This window comes from Hyla sarda, chromosome 7, assembly GCF_029499605.1.
Source record: "Hyla sarda isolate aHylSar1 chromosome 7, aHylSar1.hap1, whole genome shotgun sequence".
Classification (NCBI taxonomy): Eukaryota; Metazoa; Chordata; class Amphibia; order Anura; family Hylidae; genus Hyla; species Hyla sarda.
The window spans coordinates 192,766,417-192,788,306 of NC_079195.1; the positions used below are offsets into that span (position 1 = coordinate 192,766,417).

Sequence of the window (21,890 nt, forward strand, 5' to 3'; positions counted from 1 at the left end):
AACGATGCCCTCCTCCGAAATCACTTTTGAGTTTTTTTCCAGTCTATGACAACCATCGCCTAATCTTGAACTGAATTGGCGGTCGATCACCGAATGGACGCCGGACAACGAGACGGGACCTGATCCAAACCACGATTCTTCAGTCTGCGTCAGGGCATCCCGCCTGGACAGCGTACATTTACACCAACGCGGCGGAGGAGCTCTGTCGTTTTCTTTTTGGTAAAAAGATGGCTCCTGGAGATCCTCTGCGATCCCGGTGAAGATGCTCGGCACGGCATCGGGTTTTAGGCGACGCTGCTGGTTCCCCACCGCGATGTAACAGTCTTCTGTGAAGTGTCGGGAACACAGACAATACTCATCCTCTGCCTTCAGGATCCTTTCTGCCGTCTCATCTACATTTGGAAACTGTCCGATACGCTGCAGCCATTGCTTTATTCTGTCGGCGCTCTTCGGGAAGACGTGCCAGGTAACACCAAATCCAGAGTGCCCGCTGCTACAAGCTTTTACAAGGCAAGTCGGCATGGCAACCAGATCTGCAACAAGTAAAATAAAAAGGGAAAATCAGGATAAAAAAATGTCTAGGACAGTGGTCTCTAAACTGTGGACCAGCAGCTGTTGCCAAACTACAACTCCCAGCATGCCCGGACAGCCAACGGCTGTCCGGGCATGCTGGGAGTTGTAGTTTGGCAACAGCTGCAGGTCCACAGTTTGGAGACCACTGGTCACAACCTGCATCAAAACTACAACTCCCATCATGCCCTGACGATGGGAGTTGGGGGTTTTGGTGAAGGTCAAAATACCTCTGAGTATCATCTAGCAGACGGTACATCCTACCTGACCGATCACGGATCATTTATGTCGCCATAACATCCGGCACAGTCTAGATAAAGTAAGATGTATATACAATGTACACATCATTATAAGGGGCTACACACAAGAATAATCATCAGGAATAACACTAGGTATCAGAAGACACCATCCCCCACAACATACCTGCGCGAAGCACCGCCCACTTCAGGTTTCCAGCCAATCAGCGCTCACTGGTGACGTAATCTGGACGCCTCCGGATCAGGCAACCACCGCGCAGACTGATGACGTCGGAGCCAGGCAGAGCGCGCACGGGCCGCCGGGAACTGTAGTTTTCCTTTGTTACATACAGCCCTGCACTGCGGATAAATGAGAATGGAATGCGATTCATACGATTCTGATGTCAAATTAGAAACTGAGAGCCATGGTGATCCCCCATAATTGTGACAGCAGCCCCAGAGTTCCCATAACGGTGACAACCCCAGTGCCTTAGCAGTGACAGCCTCAAAGCTTCTCATAAAAACAGTCCCGGAGCTTTCTCTAATAGTGACACCCCCCAGTGCTCCTCATAACAGTGAAAGCTCCAGAGCTTCCCATGATGGCCCTAGAATTCCCAATAACAGTGACAGCCCCAGATCTCCCCATAACAGTGACATCCCCACTGATGCCCATAAGAGCGATAGCATCAGAGCCCCTGGTAACAGAAACAATCAGAGTGCCTCCATAACATTGACAGCCCCAGAGCTCCTCATAACCGAAACAGTCACATTGCCCCCCCCATAGAGTGACAGCCCCATAATGTATCATAACAGGAACAGCCCTAGAGCTTCTCATAACATGAACAATCACAGTGCCCCCATAACAGTGACAGCCCCTGAGTTTCATATATATATATATATATATATATATATATATATATATATATATATAAAACAATCACAGTGATCTCCATAACAGTGACCGCCCTAGGGCTCCTCATAACAGGAACCATTACAGTGCTCCCCATTACACTGACAGCCTTAGAGCTCCCCATAACCGTGACATCCCCAATGATCCCCATAACAGCTCCTCATAACTGGAACAATCATATTGCCCCAAAACAGTAACAGTCCCAGAGCTCCTCATAAGTGACAGCACCAGTTCCCCATAACAGTGACATCAGCCACAGAGATCCTCACAACAGTGACAATCCCAGTGATCCCCTATAACTGGGACAACCAGCCATAACAGTGGCATCCCCGGTGCCCCATAACAGTGCCATTCACAGTGATCCCCAGAACAGTGTCAATAGCCCCAGAGCTCCCCTACAACCGTGATCCCCATTTGTCCGCACGCAACCCGGAGTTCTGGCATTACATGCCGATGCTAATGTACTAGTTAATTGGACTCTGCTGTTTCGGAATCTCTGTGCAGAATCCTGCATGGAAATTCAATCGTGTGAACATAGTGGAAGGCGCAGTGCTCCCCATAACAGTGACATCTGTGTCCCCCATAACAGGGATAGCAACAGCTCACTAGAACAGTCAAAGTAACTTTATTTTGTCTGACAAAAGAAATCTATAATGGATTCCCTTTGTGATGACAGGTGTGGTGCCCTTTCATTCATAGAAATGGATGGTACCTAGTTTAGAGACTGCCAGTGGTGGTGGGTGATTACATTTATGTAAGATGGCTACTACACATTAAGTCTATTTCTTGGCTTTTGAGCTATATAAGTCTTCCTGAGTAGTGGAAATTAAAGGGGATGCCCACATTTTGCCACTTATAGTAATAGGATTGAAGGTATCTGGTCTCTGGGCCACAAAAAAAAAACATCGAAGCAGGTGATTGACCAGTCCGGGGCCAGTCAGGCCCTGCTGCAGTGCCGCCAGTGCCCTTTTTTAGGAGAATAATGCACTCTGACACACCACCTACCACCAACATACAGTCCAATATAAATAACATCACTCCCCTACCACCAACATACAGTCCAATATAAATAGCATCACTCCCCTACCACCAACATACAGTCCAATATAAATAACATCACTCCCCTACCACCAACATACAGTCCAATATAGATAACATCACTCCCCTACCACCAACATACAGTCCAATATAAATAACATCACTCCCCTACCACCAACATACAGTCCAATATAAATAACATCACTCCCCTACCACCAACATACAGTCCAATATAGATAACATCACTCCCCTACCACCAACATACAGTCCAATATAGATAACATCACTCCCCTACCACCAACATACAGTCCAATATAGATAACATCACTCCCCTACCACCAACATACAGTCCAATATAAATAACATCACTCCCCTACCACCAACATACAGTCCAATATAGATAACATCATTCCCCTACCACCAACATACAGTCCAATATAAATAACATCACTCCCCTACCACCAACATACAGTCTGCAGGACTGAAGCCTCTTCAGTGTTGACAAGCGCTTGTCTTTTCCATTGCCACCCTATTTATGCAATGAAAAAAACAAACCCAAAACCTTGTGGAAACTTAGCCTGAGGAGAAAGAACATATTAGAAAAAGTGATTCTAATGTTATATCATCAGCAATTTGTCAAACCCTGGCATATACATTTTATTATCAAATTACAGATCTGACTTTTTTTTTTTCCAATTCCAAAAGACTTGAATTTTGTGTTGACCTCTTACTTAAAGGGATGACACCCAAGTCCAAAAGCATTTGTAGATCCTTTCTTTTTTTATTTTATTAAGTAAAATATATATAAACATATTTACAATAAGAAGCCAAAAGGATGTCCCTGGTGAACTTGCATTAAAAGAAAACAGAGACTTAAAGGGGACCTGTCACCTGTTTTATGCTGCCCAAATCGCATGCAGCATGTAACCGGTAAAGAAACAGGGACCAAAACACTATGGGGGAGATTTATTAAAACCTGTGCAGAGGAATAGAGGTGCAGTTGCCCATAGCAACCAATCAGATTGTTTCTTTCATTTTACACAGGCCTCTTTAAAAATGAAAGAAGGGATCTGATTGGTTGCTATGGGCAACAGCACCACTCTTCCTCTACACAGGTTTTGATAAATCTCCCCTGTGATCTGATCTAAATGCTCGGGGGGTTTCAGAGAAATCAGTGTAAAAAAAGCCAATGCTCCCCAACCCGCTGGCCCTGAGTGACGCCTCTCTCCCTATACAGATAGGGAGGCTGGTGGATTCCTTAAACTATGATTTATCTGAAACGCCAAATTGTTCCAGTGATCCAGTAAATTATAGTGTTCCGGTCACCGCTCCCTGCACCTGTTTCACGCTGCATGCGGTTTGGGCAGCATAAAACTAGTGACAGGTTCCATTTAAATCATGTGACCACTTCAATGCTGCTGGTGGGTTTCCAAAATGTCACTCATTTCCAAGCAGCTGAACATCTAGACAGTGTTTGTTTCTAAGTATATTCTAAATGAAAACACAAGGTAACAATACAACAATAGAGGTAAAATTGGTGAAACTTTTTTTTTTTTACCATCAGAACATCTATAAAATGCTTCAATATAGCTAAATGGGTAGAGCCATTGAATCTCCATCTAACATTATATCTTTCAGAATACAATCTGGAGCACACATTAAAGGGGTACTCCACTGGAAAACTTTTTTCTTTAATCAACTGGTGCCAGAGAGTTAAAAAGTTCAACAGATTTGTAAATCACTTCTCTTAAAAAAAATCTTAATCCTTCCAGTACTTATCAGCTGCTGTACGATCCACAGGAGGTTCTTTTCTTTTTGAATTTCCTTTCTGCCTGACCACAGTGCTCTCTGCAGACACCTCTGTCCATTTTAGTAACTGTCCAGAGTAGGAGCAAATCCCCATAGAAAACCTATCCTGCTCTTGACAGTTCCTAAAAAGGACAGAGGTGTCAGCAGAGAGCACTGTGGTCATGCAGAAAAGGGAAAAAAAGAACTTCCTGTGGATCATAACAGCAGAAATACTGGAAGGATTAAGATTTTTTACTAGAAGTAATTTACAAATCTGTTTAACTTTCTGGCACCAGTTGATTAAACATTTTTTTTCCAGTGGAGTACCCTTTTAAGAGTCTCTCAAGACCCTCCCATAACGCAGTGCAGAGCATCGCATCTTCCCGTATACAGAAGAAGACAAAATTGTTGGTACCTTCTGTTAAACAAATATGAACTCACAATGCTCCTGAAATAACTAGAAACTGACAAAAGTAATAATAAATGGAAATTTACTGAAAACGAACTGATGAAAATCAAACATTGCTTGTGATTTGTGGTTCAACAGAATAATTATGAAAAACAAAATAAAACTGGCCTGGACAGAAATGATGGTCCCTGAACCTAATATTTTGTTGCGCAACCTTTTGAGACTTCTGCCCTTGTCTCCAGGTATCTTGGAGGTAGGACAGTGTTTCCCAACCAGGGTGCCTCCAGATGTTGCAAAACTACAACTCTAAACATGCCTGGACAGCCTTTGGAATCTCATTGAAGTGTATTGGCTATAAATTCATGCAGAATTTCCATGAAGAATTCATTGCAGAAATTCTGCCGTGTGAGCCCGGCCTAAGCGTAACATGTCCCTATTGTCAAATTATTTTTTACAATGATTTCTAGGGGCGCCATCATTTTTGTCCAGGACAGTTTCATTATTTTGTATTTCACAATAATTCTGTTCAACCACAATTCAAAAGCAATGTCTGATTTTTATCAGTAAATTTTCAGTAAATCTTTAACGAAAGGGTACCAACAATTTTGTCTACTTCTGTGTACTCCAGCACATGCCACATCTCAATGCAGAGTATTATATGCCATGTACACAATGAGGGAAGTGCTTCTGATAGACTGAAAGGACTCGCCTAAATGAAGAAAAAACATTTTAGCTGGTAAGAGATGCCTCATTTTGGCTTCCTTCTCAGGACTCAAAGGGGTACTCCCCTGGAAACAAATATTTTTTAGATCAACTGGTGCCAGAAAATTTAAACAGATTTGTAAATTACTTCTGTTTTAAAAATCTTAATCCTTCCAGTATTTAGCATCTGCTGTATACTACGGAGGAAGTTCTTTTCTTTTTGAATTTCCTTTTTTGTCTGACCACAGTGCTCTCTGCTGACATCTCTGTCCATTTTAGAAACTGTCCAGAGTAGAATAAGTTTGCTATGGGGCTTTGCTCCTGCTCTGAACAATTCCTAAACTGGACAGAGGTGTCAGCAGAGAACACTGTGGTCAGACAGACAGGTAATACAAAAAATAAAGAACTTCCTCTGTAGTAAACAGCAGCTGATAAGTACTGGAAGGGTTAAGATTTTTAAATAAAAGTCATTTACAAATCTGTTTAACTTCATGGCACCAGCTGATTTAAAAAAATCCCAGTGGAGTACCCCTTTAAGAGACATTTACTGGGTGTAACTTAAAGGGGTATGCTGGTGAAAAACTATTTTTTTCAAATCAACTGGTGCCTGAAAGTTAAACAGATTTGTAAATTACTTCTATAAAAAATTTGTAATCCTTCCAGTACTTATCAGCTGCTGTATGTTCCAGAGAAATTTTTTTACTTTTTGAATTTCTTTTCTGTCTGACCACAGTGCTCTTTGCTGACACCTCTGACCATGTCAGGAACTGTCCAGAGCAGGAGAGGTTTGCTATGGAGATTTTCTCCTACTCTGGACAGTTCCTGACATGGACAGAGGTGTCAGCAGAGAGCACTGTGGTCAGACAGAAAATAAATTCAAAAAGAAAAGAACTTTCTCTGGAGCATACAGCAGCTGATAAATCCTGGAAGGATTAAGATTTTTTTTTAATAGAAGTGATTTACAAATCTGTTTAACTTTCTAGCACCAGTTGATTTAAAAAAAATTGTTTTGTTTTAACCCAATAATTTAGCTTTATTAAAGTATTCTTAGGGAAGGTTATGACTTCTATATTTTTGCAGGCAGAAATACGATTTAGTCACTGCTTTGTATGAGTCTTCAAATGCAACGTCAACAATGCATTCTGAACAAAACGTTTCCCGCAAGCTGAACATGAATAAGGCTTCTCCCGAATGTGAATTTTCTGGTGTTTTATTAAATGAGACTTGCAGCTGAAACTCTTCTTGCAGTCCAAACAAGAGAAAGATTTTATACCAGTATGGACCTTTTGATGTTTTGCACGGTCAGAGTTAGTGGCAAAACGTTTGCCGCATTCAAGGCAAGGGTAAGGTTTCTCTCCCGTGTGAATTCTCCGATGGACAATAAGACTTGCGCTACAATTGAAACTCTTCCCACACACATTGCAAGAGTATGGTCGCTCTCCTGTGTGTATCCTACGGTGCACAGTGAGGTGAGCATTACGGTTGAAACATTTCCCACAATCCGAACAAGAAAAAGGTCTCTCTCCGGTATGAACCCGCTGATGAAGCGTAAGGTGTGCACTGCAACTAAAACATTTCCCGCATTCCTGACAAGGATAGACTTTCATCCCTTTATGAATTCTCTGATGGACATCAAAGAGTGACCTTGTTCGAAAACAATCCCCACATTTGGCACATTCAAAAATTTGAGCAGCTTTATGCCCTATGAACTCTGAGCTGTTGTTAAGGTGTTTTTGATCCTCAAAGATGTAGTACGCCTGGCCTGAGGCATGGTTTACTTGGTTAATAGCCGCAAATCGTGCCCTTGTGCTATTCACAGGTCTATAAAGGTTGCCATCTTTGAACCTTCCTTCATCCAATGAAGCAGTTTCCTCTTTTATAAGGGTAGGCGCATACTGCAGATGATCTCTGGAAGTATAAATGTCAATATCTAGAAGATTATTTCCTTCCCAGACTGGTTCCTCCTTAATGTAAGGAGATGCAAATTGTTGGATATGTTCTGTAGGTGCATATATTTCTGGGTCTGTGAGGTACCTTTCATCACAGATTTCTTCCTTAATATGAATAGATTCATAACGTATCAGATCTGAAGGTGTATATATTTCAGATTGTAGAAGGCTTTCCTCCTCCTCCTCCTCTTCTTCTTCTTCTTCAAATGACACCGGTTCTTCTTTAATATGTAGAATTGGATATTGTTGTAAATGGTCTGTAGGTGTAGACATTTCTGTGTCTTTGGGGTTTGGTCCCTCACACAAGACTGTTTTTTTCTTACCATCATCCAGTTGATATTCAGATGTGTCATTTTTTGGTAAATCTGTTAAATCATTAAAAAACAAAATGAGCTAAAAGGTCTACAATTACTCAGTGTTCGTCTTGATTCATACTACGATTCTCTGTTCAAAAAGGACGTATACTGCAGCACATGAACAGTGGGTCTGTTGAGTTTAATGGACCGAACAAAGTCAATTAGGGACACTTTTGTCTAATTTTTCAAGTATATATATATATATATATATATATATATATATATATATATGTGTATGTATATATAAATATTTTTTTTTCAGGACTGAAAATCATGTTTGTGCTGCAGCGACATGTATGTGAAACAGGCAGGGCAAACGCGATGTGAAATTACCATCATACTGAAAATATTTAAATCTCTTACCCAGCGATTTGAGGGGCTGCTGATTCTCCATGAGGACATTCTTGTATAGATTCTTGTGTCCTTCTAGATACTCCCACTCCTCCATGGAGAAATAGACTGTGACATCCTCACACCTTAAAGGGACCTGACACACACAATGAGACAAGTTACCATCCAGATATCTCTCTGAAGCTGCCATATACTCTATATAGCTGCCAGCCGACACCTGTTCTTCCCGACCCCACTATGTACACCTGACATGCACATGAACCTCAACTAATCCTGAGGTTAGGCTGACTTAATGCTGGGTGGGATGACCAAAAATGCATATCACGGTATTTCTGTAAGTTATGGTGGTTCCACGGTATTAAACGGTATTTCCCCCCGCTGAGGAACTAATCATATGTGACCCCAGGGCGCTGCTATATTTCTCTAACACCCCCCCCCCCCCTGTCCCCCAGACCGCGGTGCTGGAAATGATTAAGTGGCAAGCTGCCCGCGCTTTAAATGAATGAGATGCGGTCCGCACGCGCTTTAAATGAATTAGTTGCGGCCGCCGGCGTTTTAAAATGAATGAGATGCGAACCGCCGACGCCGCTTTAAATGAATGACATGCAGCCGTGGCGCTGGAAACCATCAAGTTGCGAACCGGAAGCTGTCACCTCCCCCTGCAAGCGCTAAAAGCCAGGCTTTAAGCGATTGCAGGGGGAGGTGACAGCTTGCCGTGGCACGCATCTCATTCATTTAAAGCGCCGGCGGCCCGCATCTCATTCATTTAAAGCGCCGGCGGCACGCATCTCATTCATTTAAAGAGCCGGAGGCCTGCATCTCATTAATTAAAAGCGCCGGCGGCCAGCATCTCATTAATTTGAAGTGCCGCAGCCTTAACACATTCATTTAAAGCACCGCCACAACTCATCTGCAGCTGATAATTAATTCATTCGAGAGGGGGGGGGGGCCCGACCGGTATTGCGGTATAGGAAAAATTCACATCGTACATACTGGTATTCGGCATGAACCGGTATACCGCCCAGCACTAGGCTGTGGAAAACATAACTGGCAGCGGATTATCACCTGTGCAAACAAAAGATCTGGCAGGTTGAAATCCAACATACCAGATCCTTCTTTCCTCTGACATCTGCTTTAGAGGGAGAGTCAAGCTGGTCATACACATAACATATCTGTTAGTCGAACACATGTTTGACCCTCAGCTATCTCTTCCAATTTCCAAAACACATGCATGCGTGGCTCAGCTAAGCATGTATGTGCTCTGAATGGGCAGGAGGGGGAATGTCGCTGCCAGACATCTTTAGTAGTGGCTTCACTCCATGAGAACAAATGGTTGGAGAAGTTGAAATCCAACATGCACTATCCATCTGTCCGACATATGTCTAATGTGTATGGCCAGCATCAGTGCTGCTGGAAACCTTCAGCTTCATGATATAAAGTCCCAGCATTCCTAGCAGCGCTCACCTCTCCAGTCAGGAGCTCAATGATCTTGTTGGTGAGCTCTAGGATCTTCTCTTCATTGTTGCTGTCGTGTTTGCGTGAGGAAGTTGAAGGCTCCTTAGTGGGGCTCTTGTTCCTGCCCCTTCCCTCTGACTCACGTGGACAACTGCTGGGGGTAACATATTCTCCGGATTTCTTCTTTACTATTGCATAATCCTGCACATGGAGAAATGTACTGATAAATATCACCAAATGCATTATCAGAATCCACAAGCTTGCCACCTTTCTTGCAAAAAAATACCAGCCATGCTTAATTTGCATAATTAAATATGCGTGACATCACAGGATACAGCTGTGAGGCGGAAATTTTGTCCTGTTCTGACCCCTATAACTTTTTTATTTCTCCTTATACGGGCCTGTATGGCTCATTTTTTGTGCCCCGATCTGTATTTTTTTATGGTACCAGTTTTGTTTTGATGTGACTTTTTGATCGCTTTTTTATTAAATTTGGGAGCTGCATTTAGTTACTAACTACAACTCCCAGCATGCCCTGATACAGCCTGTGGCCCAGCAGCTGCCCCAAACTAAAACTACAACTCCCAGTATGTGTGACTATATAGTAGTATATAGTATAGGTCAGTGTTTCCCAACCAGGTGTGCCTTCAGCTGTTGCAAAACTACAACTCCAAGCATGATGGACTATACAGTAAGATATAGTATAGGTCAGTGTTTCCCAACCATGTGTGCCTCCAGCTGTTGCAAAACTGCAACTCCCAGCATGTTGGACTATACAGTAAGATACAGTATAGGTCAGTGTTTCCCAACCAGGTGTGCCTCCAGCTGTTGCAAAACTACAACTCCAAGCATGATGGACTATACAGTAAGATATAGTATAGGTCAGTGTTTCCCAACTATGTGTGCCTCCAGCTGTTGCAAAACTGCAACTCCCAGCATGTTGGACTATACAGTAAGATACAGTATAGGTCAGTGTTTCCCAACCAGGGGTACCTCCAGCTATTGCAAAACTACAATTCCCAGCATGCCTGGACAGCCAACAGCTGTCCAGGCATGCTGGGAGTTGTAGTTTTGCAATAGCTGGAGGTACCCCTGGTTGGGAAACACTGGTATAGGTTATGGTGAAACATTCTGGAAGTTGGAGGATTGGTTGGATGGATAAACACCGGCCATTGCATTGCAGGTATTTTTAATATAAAAATACCGGCAGGGTGGCCAAAATACCGGCAGTGATGGTAAAATACCGGCCAGGTGGCCACCCTAGCTCCAGGCATGTCCCTGCTATCAATGGAGATAAGTGGTGCTATGTGACCCAACTCTCATAATATTTTACCTCTCCAGTTAGAATGAAGATTATCTCAAGAGTGAGGTTCAGTATCCTGTTGGTGAGGTGATTCTTGGTCTTGTCCATCCTTTGCGGATATGTCAGATGGTGTCCACAAAGCTTATCGTCAAAAACATAGGATTTACTTTGATTTTACTTGGAAGGCACGTAACTCTCTGGACGAGTCCCTAAGGAAAAAAAAGATAATGTTGGTATAATATATTATATACTGTATGTATCAGAGAACCTCACACCCTACAATGGAAATTACCAAAATTTATTAAAATGAATAGATGCAAAAAGTCATGGCTTTGTCCATAGCAACAATAAGATTTCATTATTTGTTTTTTTTATTAGGGTAGAAATGAATCTTAGTCTTCCTTTCTCTTAAAGGGGTTATCCAGGAAAAAAAAACATTATATAAATATATATATATATATATATATATATATATATATATATATATACATACTGTATATATATCAGAAGGTCAAACACATTTGTAAATGACTTCTATTAAAAAATCGTAATCCTTTCAGTACTTATGAGCTGTTGAAGTTGAGTTGTTCTTTTCTGTCCAAGTGCTCTCTGATGACACATGTCTCGGGAACCTCCCAGTTTAGAAGCAAATCCCCATAGCAAACCGCTTCTACGCTGTGCAGTTCCTGAGACAAGCAGAGATGTCAGCAGAGAGCACTGTTGCCAGACAAAAAACAACAACTCAACTTCAGCAGCTGATAATTATTGAAAGGATTAGGATTTTTTAATAGAAGTAATTTACAAATTTGTTTAACTTTCTGGAGCCAGTTGATATATACTGGACTACCCAAAAAAAAAAACTGCAAAAGATACCTGCAATTTTTTTTTTTAAAGCTTTATGTTTTTATGTAGTATTTAATGTTTCTCCAAAATAGCGCATGTGTGTTTTTGGAGATGTGTGTTTCTGGCCCCCAGCTTCCAGGACTGATGCAAGTGATGGCCAGCACAGGTGGGACATTGCTGCGGCCGGTGATGGGCTGAACGGGCTGTCACCTGTGTTAGTCCATGTAGCTGGGGGCAGGGCTTTAAGTGGCCCAAAAGAGGTGCCGGTACTCTATATCTCCCCCGAGTAGGCAGGTAGTACCCCCAGATTAACCCCCTCGCCCCAGTAGGCATGTAGTACCCCCAGATTAACCCCCTCCCCCCAGTAGGAAGGTAGTACCCCCAGATGAACCCCCCCCCCAGTAGGCATGTAGTAACCCCAGATTACCCCCCTCCCCCCAGTAGGCATGTACTACCCCCAGATTAAAACCCTCCCCCCAGTAGGCAGGTAGTACCCCCAGATTAACCCCCCTCCCCCCCCCCCCAGTAGGAAGGTAGTACCCCCAGATTAACCCCCCCCCAGTAGGCAGGTAGTACACTCAAGAGCTATTTTTGGAAGTGGTGGTACTGAGTACCGGCACGTACCGGCCCACTTAAAGCACTGGCTGGGGGCCAAAGTGCTCCCAAAACGCGTAAGTAGCCAGGGCCTCTGTGCAGGAGACTGTGGAGGGATGGTGTCCCAATGGTCAGACCCCCTGCGATTAGAAACTTATCCCCTATCTTGTGGATAATGAATATGGGAGAGATTTATCAAAACCTGTGTAGAAGAAGAACGGTCCAGTTGCCCATAGAAACCAATCAGATCGATTCTTTCATTTTTAAAGAAGAAATCTGGTTGCTATGGGCAACTGCATCACTCTTCTTCTACACAGGTTTTGATAAATCCTCCCCTGTGTGTGTAAAAGTTCAGTTCCCTGAACTATTACTTTAACCCCTTAAGGACCAAGGACGTTCCGGTGCATCCTTGGTCCTGCTCCCGTGATATAACGCAGGGTTACACGGTAACCCCGCATCATATCATGGCGGGCTCGGCGTCATAGTGAAGCCGGGACCCGCCTCTAATAGCGCGTAGCGCCAATCACGGCGCCGCGTGTTATTAACCCTTTAGCCGCGCGCTCAGAGCTGAGCCACGCGGCTAAAAGTGAAAGTAAAGACTGCCGGTTAGCTCAGTGGGCTGGTTCGGGATAGCCGCGGCGAAATCGCGGCATCCCGAACAGCTTACAGGACAGCGGGAGGGCCCCTACCTGCCTCCTCGCTGTCCGCAGTCATGCGGCAGAATCATCGATCACTGGTTTCCTATGAGAAACCAGTGATCAATGTAAAAGATCAGTGTGTGCAGTGTTATAGGTCCCTATGGGACCTATAACACTGCAAAAAAATTTTTTATAAAGATCATTTAACCCCTCCCCTATTAAAAGTTTGAATCACCCCCCTTTTCCCATTAAAAAAAAAAAAAAAAAAAAAAAAAAAAACAGTGTAAATAAAAATAAAAATAAACATATATGGTATCACCGCGTGCGGAAATGTCCGAATTATAAAAATATATCGTTAATTAAACCGCTCGGTCAATGGCGTATGCGCAAAAAAATTCCAAAGTCCAAAATAGTGCATTTTTGGTCACTTTTTATATCATTTAAAAATGAATAAAAAGCGATCAATAAGTCCTATCAATGCAAAAATGGTACCGCTAAAAACTTCAGATCACGGCGCAAAAAATGAGCCCTCATAACGCCCCATACTCGGAAAAATTAAAAAAGTTATAGGGGTCAGAAGATTACAATTTTAAACGTATTAATTTTCCTGCATGTAGTTATGATTTTTTCCAGAAGTCCGACAAAATCAAACCTATATAAGTAGGGTATCATTTTAATTGTATGGACCTACAGAATAAAGATAAGGTGTCATTTTTACCGAAAAATGTACTACGTAGAAACGGAAGCCCCCAAAAGTTACAAAATGGCATTTTTTTTTTTCAATTTTGTCGCACAATGATTTTTTTTTCCGTTTCACCGTTTATTTTTGGGCAAAATGACTGACGTCATTAAAAAGTAGAATTGGTGGTGCAAAAAATAAGCCATCATATGGATTTTTAGGTGCAAAATTGAAAGAGTTATGATTTTTTAACCCCTTAAGGACCAAGGACGTACCGGTACGTCCTTGGTCCTGCTCTTCTGATATAACGCGGGGTTACACAGTAACCCCGCGTCATATCATGGCGGGCCCGGCGTCATAGTGAAGCCGGGACCCGCCTCTAATAGCGCGCAGCGCCGATCGCGGCGCCGCGCGCTATTAACCCTTTAGCCGCGCGCTCAAAGCTGAGCCGCGCGGCTAAAAGTGAAAGTTCCCGGCTAGCTCAGTCGGGCTGTTCGGGATAGCCGCGGCTAATCGCGGCATCCCGAACAGCTGACAGGACAGCGGGAGGGCCCCTTCCTGCCTCCTCGCTGTCCGATCGCCGAATGACTGCTCAGTGCCTGAGATCCAGGCATGAGCAGTCATCCGGCAGAATCGTTGATCACTGGTTTCTTATGAGAAACCAGTGATCAACATAGAAGATCAGTGTGTGCAGTGTTATAGGTCCCTATGGGACCTATAACACTGCAAAAAAAAAGTGAAAAAAAAAAGTGAATAAAGATCATTTAACTCCTCCCCTATTAAAAGTTTGAATCACCCCCCTTTTCCAATAAAAAAAAAAACACAGTGTAAATAAAAATAAAAATAAACATATGTGGTATTACCGCGTGCGGAAATGTCCGAATTATAAAAATATATCATTAATTAAATCGCTCGGTGAATGGCGTGCGCGCAAAAAAATTCCAAAGTCCAAAATAGTGCATTTTTGGTCACTTTTTATATCATTTAAAAATGAATAAAAAGTGATCAATAAGTCCTATCAATGCAAAAATGGTACCGTTAAAAACTTCAGATCACGGCGCAAAAAATGAGCCCTCATACCGCCCCATACACGGAAAAATAAAAAAGTTATAGGGGTCAGAAGATGACAATTTTAAACGTATTAATTTTCCTGCATGTAGTTATGATTTTTTCCAGAAGTCCGACAAAATCAAACCTATATAAGTAGGGTATCATTTTAATCGTATGGACCTACAGAATACATATGAGGTGTCATTTTTACCGAAAAATGTACTACGTAGAAACGGAAGCCCCCAAAAGTTACAAAACAGCGTTTTTTTTCAATTTTGTCGCACAATGATTTTTTTTCCCGCTTCACCATAGATTTTTGGGCAAAATGACTGACGTCATTACAAAGTAGAATTGGTGGCGCAAAAAATAAGCCATCATATGGATTTTTAGGTGTAAATTTGAAAGAGTTATGATTTTTTAAAGGCAAGGAGCAAAAAACGAAAATGCAAAAACGGAAAAACCTCCGGTCCTTAAGGGGTTAAAGGCAAGGAGCAAAAAACGAAAATGCAAAAACGGAAAAAACCCCGGTCCTTAAGGGGTTATCCACCATAAGGTGATTTTAGTACATACCTGGCAGACAGTAATGGACATGCTTAGGAAGGATCTGCGCTTGTCTTGGGGATAAATGGCTATGCTGTGAGATTACCATAACACTGTGGCTAGCTTTTTGTGAACTGGTATTTCCTGTTTGACTTTTCTTTTTTTACTACAAATCCCACAATTCCATTTTCCTCCCTCCCACACATCAGCCACCTCCCCCATTGAAACATAAATGAGCTGCATCCATTCAAAAGACCTGTGATTTTCAATCACGGTGCCTACAGCTGTTGCATTAGTTGCAGATTGCTCCACCCATTGAAGCAGACAGGCTCCCTGTCATCAGCTGACTATTGATGTCAGGTCTCGGCCACATTGCAACCTGGGAAAAATCTGACACAACAGTCATTTTGTTTGCTGATAAAAATAAATATTGGGGTAAAAATCACAGAAGAATTGTGAGAAAACCCTCACACACAGGTACAGACACTATATTATGAACTACACTAACTTTACAGCTCCTGTAGCATAGTCAAATAAAAAAAATTCTTGGAATACCCTTTTAACCCCTGTACAACTGGCACTGATTCCTTTGACTTACTGAAAGGGCTGGTGTGTGTGGCTCCTCACAGATAAGCAAATGTCCTGCATATTTTGCTGTCCATATTATGGCTGCAAGTTCTGAAGCCTGATGACCAGAACTGACGGCTGTGCAAAATGCGCACAAGATATGTTCATCTAGGGCAGTGTTTCCCAACCAGGGCGCCTCCAGCTGTTGCAAAACTACAACTCCCAGCATGCCCAGACAGCCGAAGGCTGTTACAAGCGTATTTAAATCTTTCCCCGTAGACTTCAGTGGGCGGCTTATTCCATTCATATATTTTATACGGCCATGTGAATAGCCCTGTAGATTGACCTTAGCTCCGTATTACAAGCCCTTACTTCTAATGTACGTGTGAATAGACCATAAAGGCAGCGTTTCCCAAACAGTCTGCCTCCAGCTGTTGCAAAACTACAACACCCGGCATGCTGGGTATTGTAGTTTTTGCAACAGCTGGAGGCACACTGGTTGGGAAACACTGCTCTAAGGTCTTGGTCCCACAGTGTGTTTTCTGCACGTATTTTGGTGCCGATTAGAGATGAGCCAACTTACAGTAAATTCGATTCGTCACGAACTTCTCGGCTCGGCAGTTGATTTCTTATTCTGCCTAACTTAGTTCAGCTTTCAGGTGCTCCCGTAGGCTGGAAAAGGTGGATACAGTCCTAGGACTGTATCCACCTTTTCCAGCCCACGGGAGCACCTGAAAGCTGAACTAATTTATGCAGGAAAAGTCATCAACTGCCGAGCCGAGAAGTTTGTGACGAATCGAATTTACTGTAAGTTCGCTCATCTCTAGTGCCGATTCCTTGCCACAATGCATGACGTAATTCACACTGTTTTTTCACATAAAATGCCCTAGGGCTATACGAGTGCCATGTTGATTTATATAGTGACAGCTCCGTATGGGGTTACTGTCAAATTCTAACGCAGTTTTTCAACCAGGGTGCCTCCAGCTGTTGCAAAACTACAACTCCCAGCATGCCTGGACAGCCAACGGCTGTCCAGGCATGCTGGGAGTTGTAGTTTTGCAACAGCTGGAGGCACCCTGGTTGGGAAACATAGTTCTAATGCAACCCCCATACTGCCGTTGGCTGTCCAGGCATGCTGGGAGTTGTAGTTTTGCAACAGCTGGAGGCACCCTGGTTGGGAAACATAGTTCTAATGCAACCCCCATACTGCCGTTGGCTGTCCAGGCATGCTGGGAGTTGTAGTTTTGCAACAGCTGGAGGCACCCTGGTTGGGAAACATAGTTCTAATGCAACCCCCATCCTGCTGCTTTGTTCCTGGAAAGGCACTCTGGACACCCCAGGAGTCAGTCCCCGCCATTGCAACCTCTGTGCCCCCTATAGCTAAAACCATTGCAAGCCAATCAGCTAGGTGTGCATTAACCCCTTGATAGCCACCTCTGCTTCTAGTCATGCACTGTGGTCTGCAGCCTTGCCTCTCTGTACATGTGTTTCATCTACTGTGCAGCTTGTATATGGAGACATTTCCTATAACATTGTCAGATCCTATAGCATTACCTGCAGGGAGGTGCAGCTCCTTTTCCTCTGTGACTGTAGATTAAAGTTGTTTTTTTCTCCTCTGCCCTTTCCACTTCCTGTTGCTGCGTTTCACTTCACTTCCAGGTTGTATGTCCCAAGCCTCTATACTACACAGAAGAGGATAGACAGGGGGCAGCAGAGACTACATCTCCCATGATGCACCGCAAAGTAAATAAATGCATGTGGGTGTCCACCCCCCCACCTGAATCTACACAAAAGCTTTCCATACAGACTTGTATTAAGGCAACAATGCATTGTGGGAGATGTTCTAGAAGACAACTGTGTCTGTGAGTGGTGAAGCTTCAACTCCTAACCTTGAAGTCTAACATAGTAGCTAAAAATGATTAACCATTTACAGTGCTAGTTACATTGTATTGCCTAAGACAAGCCTCACCTACTGCAGAACCTCAGTTCGCCCCTCGCTTCTCGGCCTTTTGGCTAAGATCAAATGTAGTATCTGTTCTTATCAGTTTCATGCTGGTGGCAGGCGACGCCAGTGTGGGGATGGGCAGGTGTTCCGGGGCTGGTTCTGAGTAGAGATGAGCGAACTTACAGTAAAATCGATTCGTCACGAACTTCTCGGCTCGGCAGTTGATGACTTTTCCTACATAAATTAGTTCAGCTTTCAGGTGCTCCGATGGGCTGGAAGAGGTGGATACAGTCCTAGGAGACTCTTTCCTAGGAATGTATCCACCTTTTCCAGCCCACGGGAGCACATGAAGGCTGAACTAATTTACGCAGGATAAGTCATCAACTGCCGAGCCGAGAAGTTCGTGACGAATCGAATTTACTGTAAGTTCGCTCATCTCTAGTTCTGAGGAATCAGCTCGACGGCTGCCCCGATGTGACCTGTTCCCTTCGGGTCTCGCCATGAGGCTGAGAGGGTCTAGAGCCGAGGTACTTTTGTGCCTCGGGGAGTGGTGACCCCGAGGTGCCGAAACTCACTGGGAGGATGGGCTCACTGAGTTGAAGCATGGGCACCATAATCTCTTCACCTTGTGGCACTCACCTCTTGATTCCCGGCCTTCTGGCTAGGATCAGAGAAATTTTTATAGATCCGGCCGGATGTCCGGGCAGTATATCTGCACACATTCACTTATTTATTTATTTTTGTCTCACTGTGTCACTTTTTGCGTGTTGTGTGTTCACAGGATTTGTCAGGATGCGGTAGCCCTTCTGGGTGTCCCTCCTGGCGGTCTAGGGGAGGTGTGTGTGGCCATTAGGTTCCGCACCTCCCTGTAAACACCCCGGGTACTCCTGCTTTGGCAGGGTACCTACCGCTATCGGCTCTGCGGGCAGATACCTTGGCTAACGCCAAGGGGGATGCCGGGAGCATTTGTGGTCCCCTAGTAGCTTCGGCGAAAAGGGACATCGAACCTGGAACCTCGCAGGTACCTTTTGGTCCGGAGGCGAAGGGTAAGGTTTGTTGGGGGGCCTCTCTCCTATCGGAGAAGGGCTTGCGATAGACCGCATCCTTTGTGCACGTTTTTTTAGTGTAACACGTTTGCACTTTTTCTTGCACTTTGGGTGAATCGAGAGCACGTTCCTCGGCTTTAAAAAAAAAAAAAAAAAAAAAAAGAGTTGAAGCACGGGCACCATGGACTCTTCACCTTGTGGCACTCACCTCTTAATTCCCGGCCTTCTGGCTACGATTAGAGAAATTTTTATAGATCCGGCCGGATGTCCGGGCAGTATATCTGCACACATTCACTTATTTATTTATTTTTGTCTCACTGTGTCACTTTTTGCGTGTTATGTATCCACAGGATTTGTCAGGATGCGGTAGCCCTTCTGGGTGTCCCTCCTGGCGGTCTAGGGGAGGTGTGTGTGGCCATTAGGTTCTGCACCTCCCTGCAAACACCCTGGGTATTAGGAGTGTGAATCGCCAATAATTTGGCGATTCGATTCGAATCGCGATACCAGGGTGGCGATTCGATATATCGCGATATTCCCTATTAAAAGCTTGGGAAAACTTATTCTAGCTGAGAAAGAACAAGATCCCGCGAGAGTTGTCCTGTGAGTGCGTACGTTCTCCTTCCTGTTTGTTCTGAGTCTGTAGTCTCGCGGTAGCAACCTGCGAGTGGGACAGAGCTGATAACAGGTACACTGCCAACTAGTGGTCAGGAGTTTAAGTGTTATAAAAAAAAATTAGACAGACAAATAGGACTGTGACTCAGTGAGTGAAATACAGTAAATGTTAATTATAATAATTTATTAAAAAAATCGATTCTCTGAATTTTAAAATCGAATCAGTATTGCGGAACAAAAAATCGCGATAATCGCGCGAATCGATTTTTTCTTACATCCCTACTGGGTATTCCTGCATGGGCAAGGTACTAACCGCTATCGGCTCTGCGGGCAGATACCTTGGCTAACGCCAAGGGGGATGCCAAGAGCATTTGTGGTCCCTTAGTAGCTTTGGCGAAAAGGGACAACGAACTTGGAACCTCGCAGGTACCTTTGGGTCCGGAGGCGAAGGGTAAGGCTGGGTCCACACTACGTTTTGTCCCATACGGGAGCGCATACGGCAGGGGGGAGCTAAAAGCTCGCGCTCCCGTATGTGACCGTATGCGCTCCCGTATGTCATTCATTTCAATGAGCCGACCGGAGTGAAACGTTCGGTCCGGTCGGCTCATTTTTGCGCCGTATGCGCTTTTACAACCGGACCTAAAACCGTGGTTGACCACAGTTTTAGGTCCGGTTGTAAAAGCGCATACGGCGCAAAAATGAGCCGACCGGACCGAACGTTTCACTCCGGTCGGCTCATTGAAATGAATGACATACGGGAGCGCATACGGTAACATACGGGAGCGCGAGCTTTTAGCTCCCCCCTGCCGTATGCGCTCCCGTATGGGACAAAACGTAGTGTGGACCCAGCCTAAGGTTTGTTGGGGGGCCTCTCTCCTATCTGATAAAGAGGAAATAAAAAAGAAAGAGGACAGCGCCTCGTGTAATCCTACGAGTGAGAGGAGGGGGTGATTGTCTGTATATGGACTCTCACCTGTATCTCCTCTTGGTATTTTGCATATCACCCCAATTCAGCGGGGTACCAAGGAACTGCAGGCCGAAGGAGTGTTTTCTGGATACCATATAAAATGGTCCAGAGATAGGCTCATAGATTCAATAGAAAAAAAAAAATCCAAACTTGGCGCTGTTCCAGTGAGGTGAAAAATCCGTACTTATTCCAGTAAAACCATATTCATTGAATACAAGTTTTACAGGCACATCAAAGGCAAGCTCTCTTCTATTGGAGAAGGGCTTGCGATAGATCGCATCCTCTGTGCACGTTTATTTTTTTTGTATAACACGTTTGCACTTTTTCTTGCACTTTGGGTGATTCAAGAGCACGTTCCTCGGCTCTTAGATAAATAAAAAACGAATACAAGCCTCACCTACTGCAAAACCTCAGTTCACCCCACAGTTCATCCCACAGCTTCTGCATAACATAATACCTACACGGACGCAGAACCTTATAAGGGTGCATTCACACCACGTTTTTGCAATACAGTTCTCGTATTTTTGATGAAAAACGGATTCCTCAAAACCTGACTTAGGCTGCATTCACATCTCATTTTTGCAATACGGTTCCCGTATCAGTTTTTTTGTAAAAAAAAACGTATGTCTAAAAACCGGACCTAACCGTATATACTTCTTTACGGTTTTAAACCGTATACCGTTTGAAAACAGAGGTCCGATTGCATACAGTTTAATAATTTTTTTTTTTTTTTTTTTTTAAACAGATACGGTTTTATGTTTGTCCTCAATTAAATAAAGTTCTTCTTGTTCTATTTGTGGGAAGAACTTTCGGCGTGCACTGCGCCGCGAGCAGCCACGCGCCTACTGGCAGATGGTAGCCACGTCAGCCGTGAGAAACAACACAGACGCCGGCAGGCGCGCGGCTGCTCGTGGCTACCATCTGCCGCTGGCTAGAGCTCCGGAGGAGGACCGCAGCCCCGGCGTGGAGCGGTGACGCCGGACAGATCGTTTTCTTTTACAGACTTGTGTACTGTGTCATCTATTGGCAAGTGGAATTGCGGACATTGCAACGTCTAGCAGCTATTGTGGGGATTGCTCGCTTGTTTGTTCGGCACTGTATCTTGTGACCTATACAGGACTGTTTACCTTTTTGCCTATGCAGGTGGAATTCACTCCATAGGTGGATATATCCTTTTCACATAGGTGGACATTTTCATCCTCTATTGCAAGGTGGACATTCCCATTTTTGTTAACGGTGGACATTTTTATTTTTGTCACAGGTGGACACCACTTTTCCCACTTATCCTAATTCATGCAACACCATTGATGCTATACTGTTTTTTTCTTAATATTCTATATTT

The 21,890-nt window shown here is 43.8% G+C and overlaps 2 protein-coding genes and 1 pseudogene across 6 annotated transcripts in view; 1 reads left to right on the forward strand and 2 right to left on the reverse strand.

Moving 5' to 3' along the window:
• The window catches only part of LOC130282953 (oocyte zinc finger protein XlCOF7.1-like), a 38,016-nt gene extending 36,903 nt beyond the window's left edge, over nucleotides 1-1,113 (reverse strand). Inside the window, exons 1-2 of one of the 3 annotated variants that reach the window (XM_056531961.1) lie at nucleotides 835-980; nucleotides 1-533 (exon numbers count right to left, since the gene is read on the reverse strand). The exon at nucleotides 1-533 is cut by the window's left edge and continues 105 nt beyond it. In XM_056531961.1, the coding sequence (XP_056387936.1) occupies nucleotides 1-533; nucleotides 835-853 (552 nt within the window). In that variant the 5' untranslated portion in view covers nucleotides 854-980. The other 2 variants (XM_056531960.1, XM_056531959.1) reach the window with 2 other exon arrangements.
• A 5,480-nt stretch (nucleotides 1,114-6,593) lies between these two features.
• Nucleotides 6,594-17,967, reverse strand: LOC130282956 (zinc finger protein 383-like). Of its 3 annotated transcripts, none has more exons than XM_056531978.1 (5): nucleotides 17,948-17,967; nucleotides 11,098-11,276; nucleotides 9,774-9,965; nucleotides 8,322-8,445; nucleotides 6,594-7,967 (listed from the first exon to the last, which is right to left on the reverse strand). In XM_056531978.1, the coding sequence occupies exons 2-5, from the start codon at nucleotides 11,173-11,175 to the stop codon at nucleotides 6,751-6,753; spliced, it is 1,611 nt and encodes a 536-aa protein (XP_056387953.1). In that variant the 5' UTR covers nucleotides 11,176-11,276; nucleotides 17,948-17,967; the 3' UTR covers nucleotides 6,594-6,750. The 3 variants fall into 3 exon arrangements, with proteins under 3 accessions (XP_056387953.1, XP_056387952.1, XP_056387954.1); XM_056531977.1 differs by lacking the exon at nucleotides 17,948-17,967 and adding an exon at nucleotides 17,533-17,929; XM_056531979.1 differs by lacking the exon at nucleotides 17,948-17,967 and adding an exon at nucleotides 12,535-12,554.
• A 4-nt stretch (nucleotides 17,968-17,971) lies between these two features.
• On the forward strand, nucleotides 17,972-18,133 carry LOC130283729 (U2 spliceosomal RNA; annotated as a pseudogene).
• Nucleotides 18,134-21,890: the final 3,757 nt, after the last annotated feature.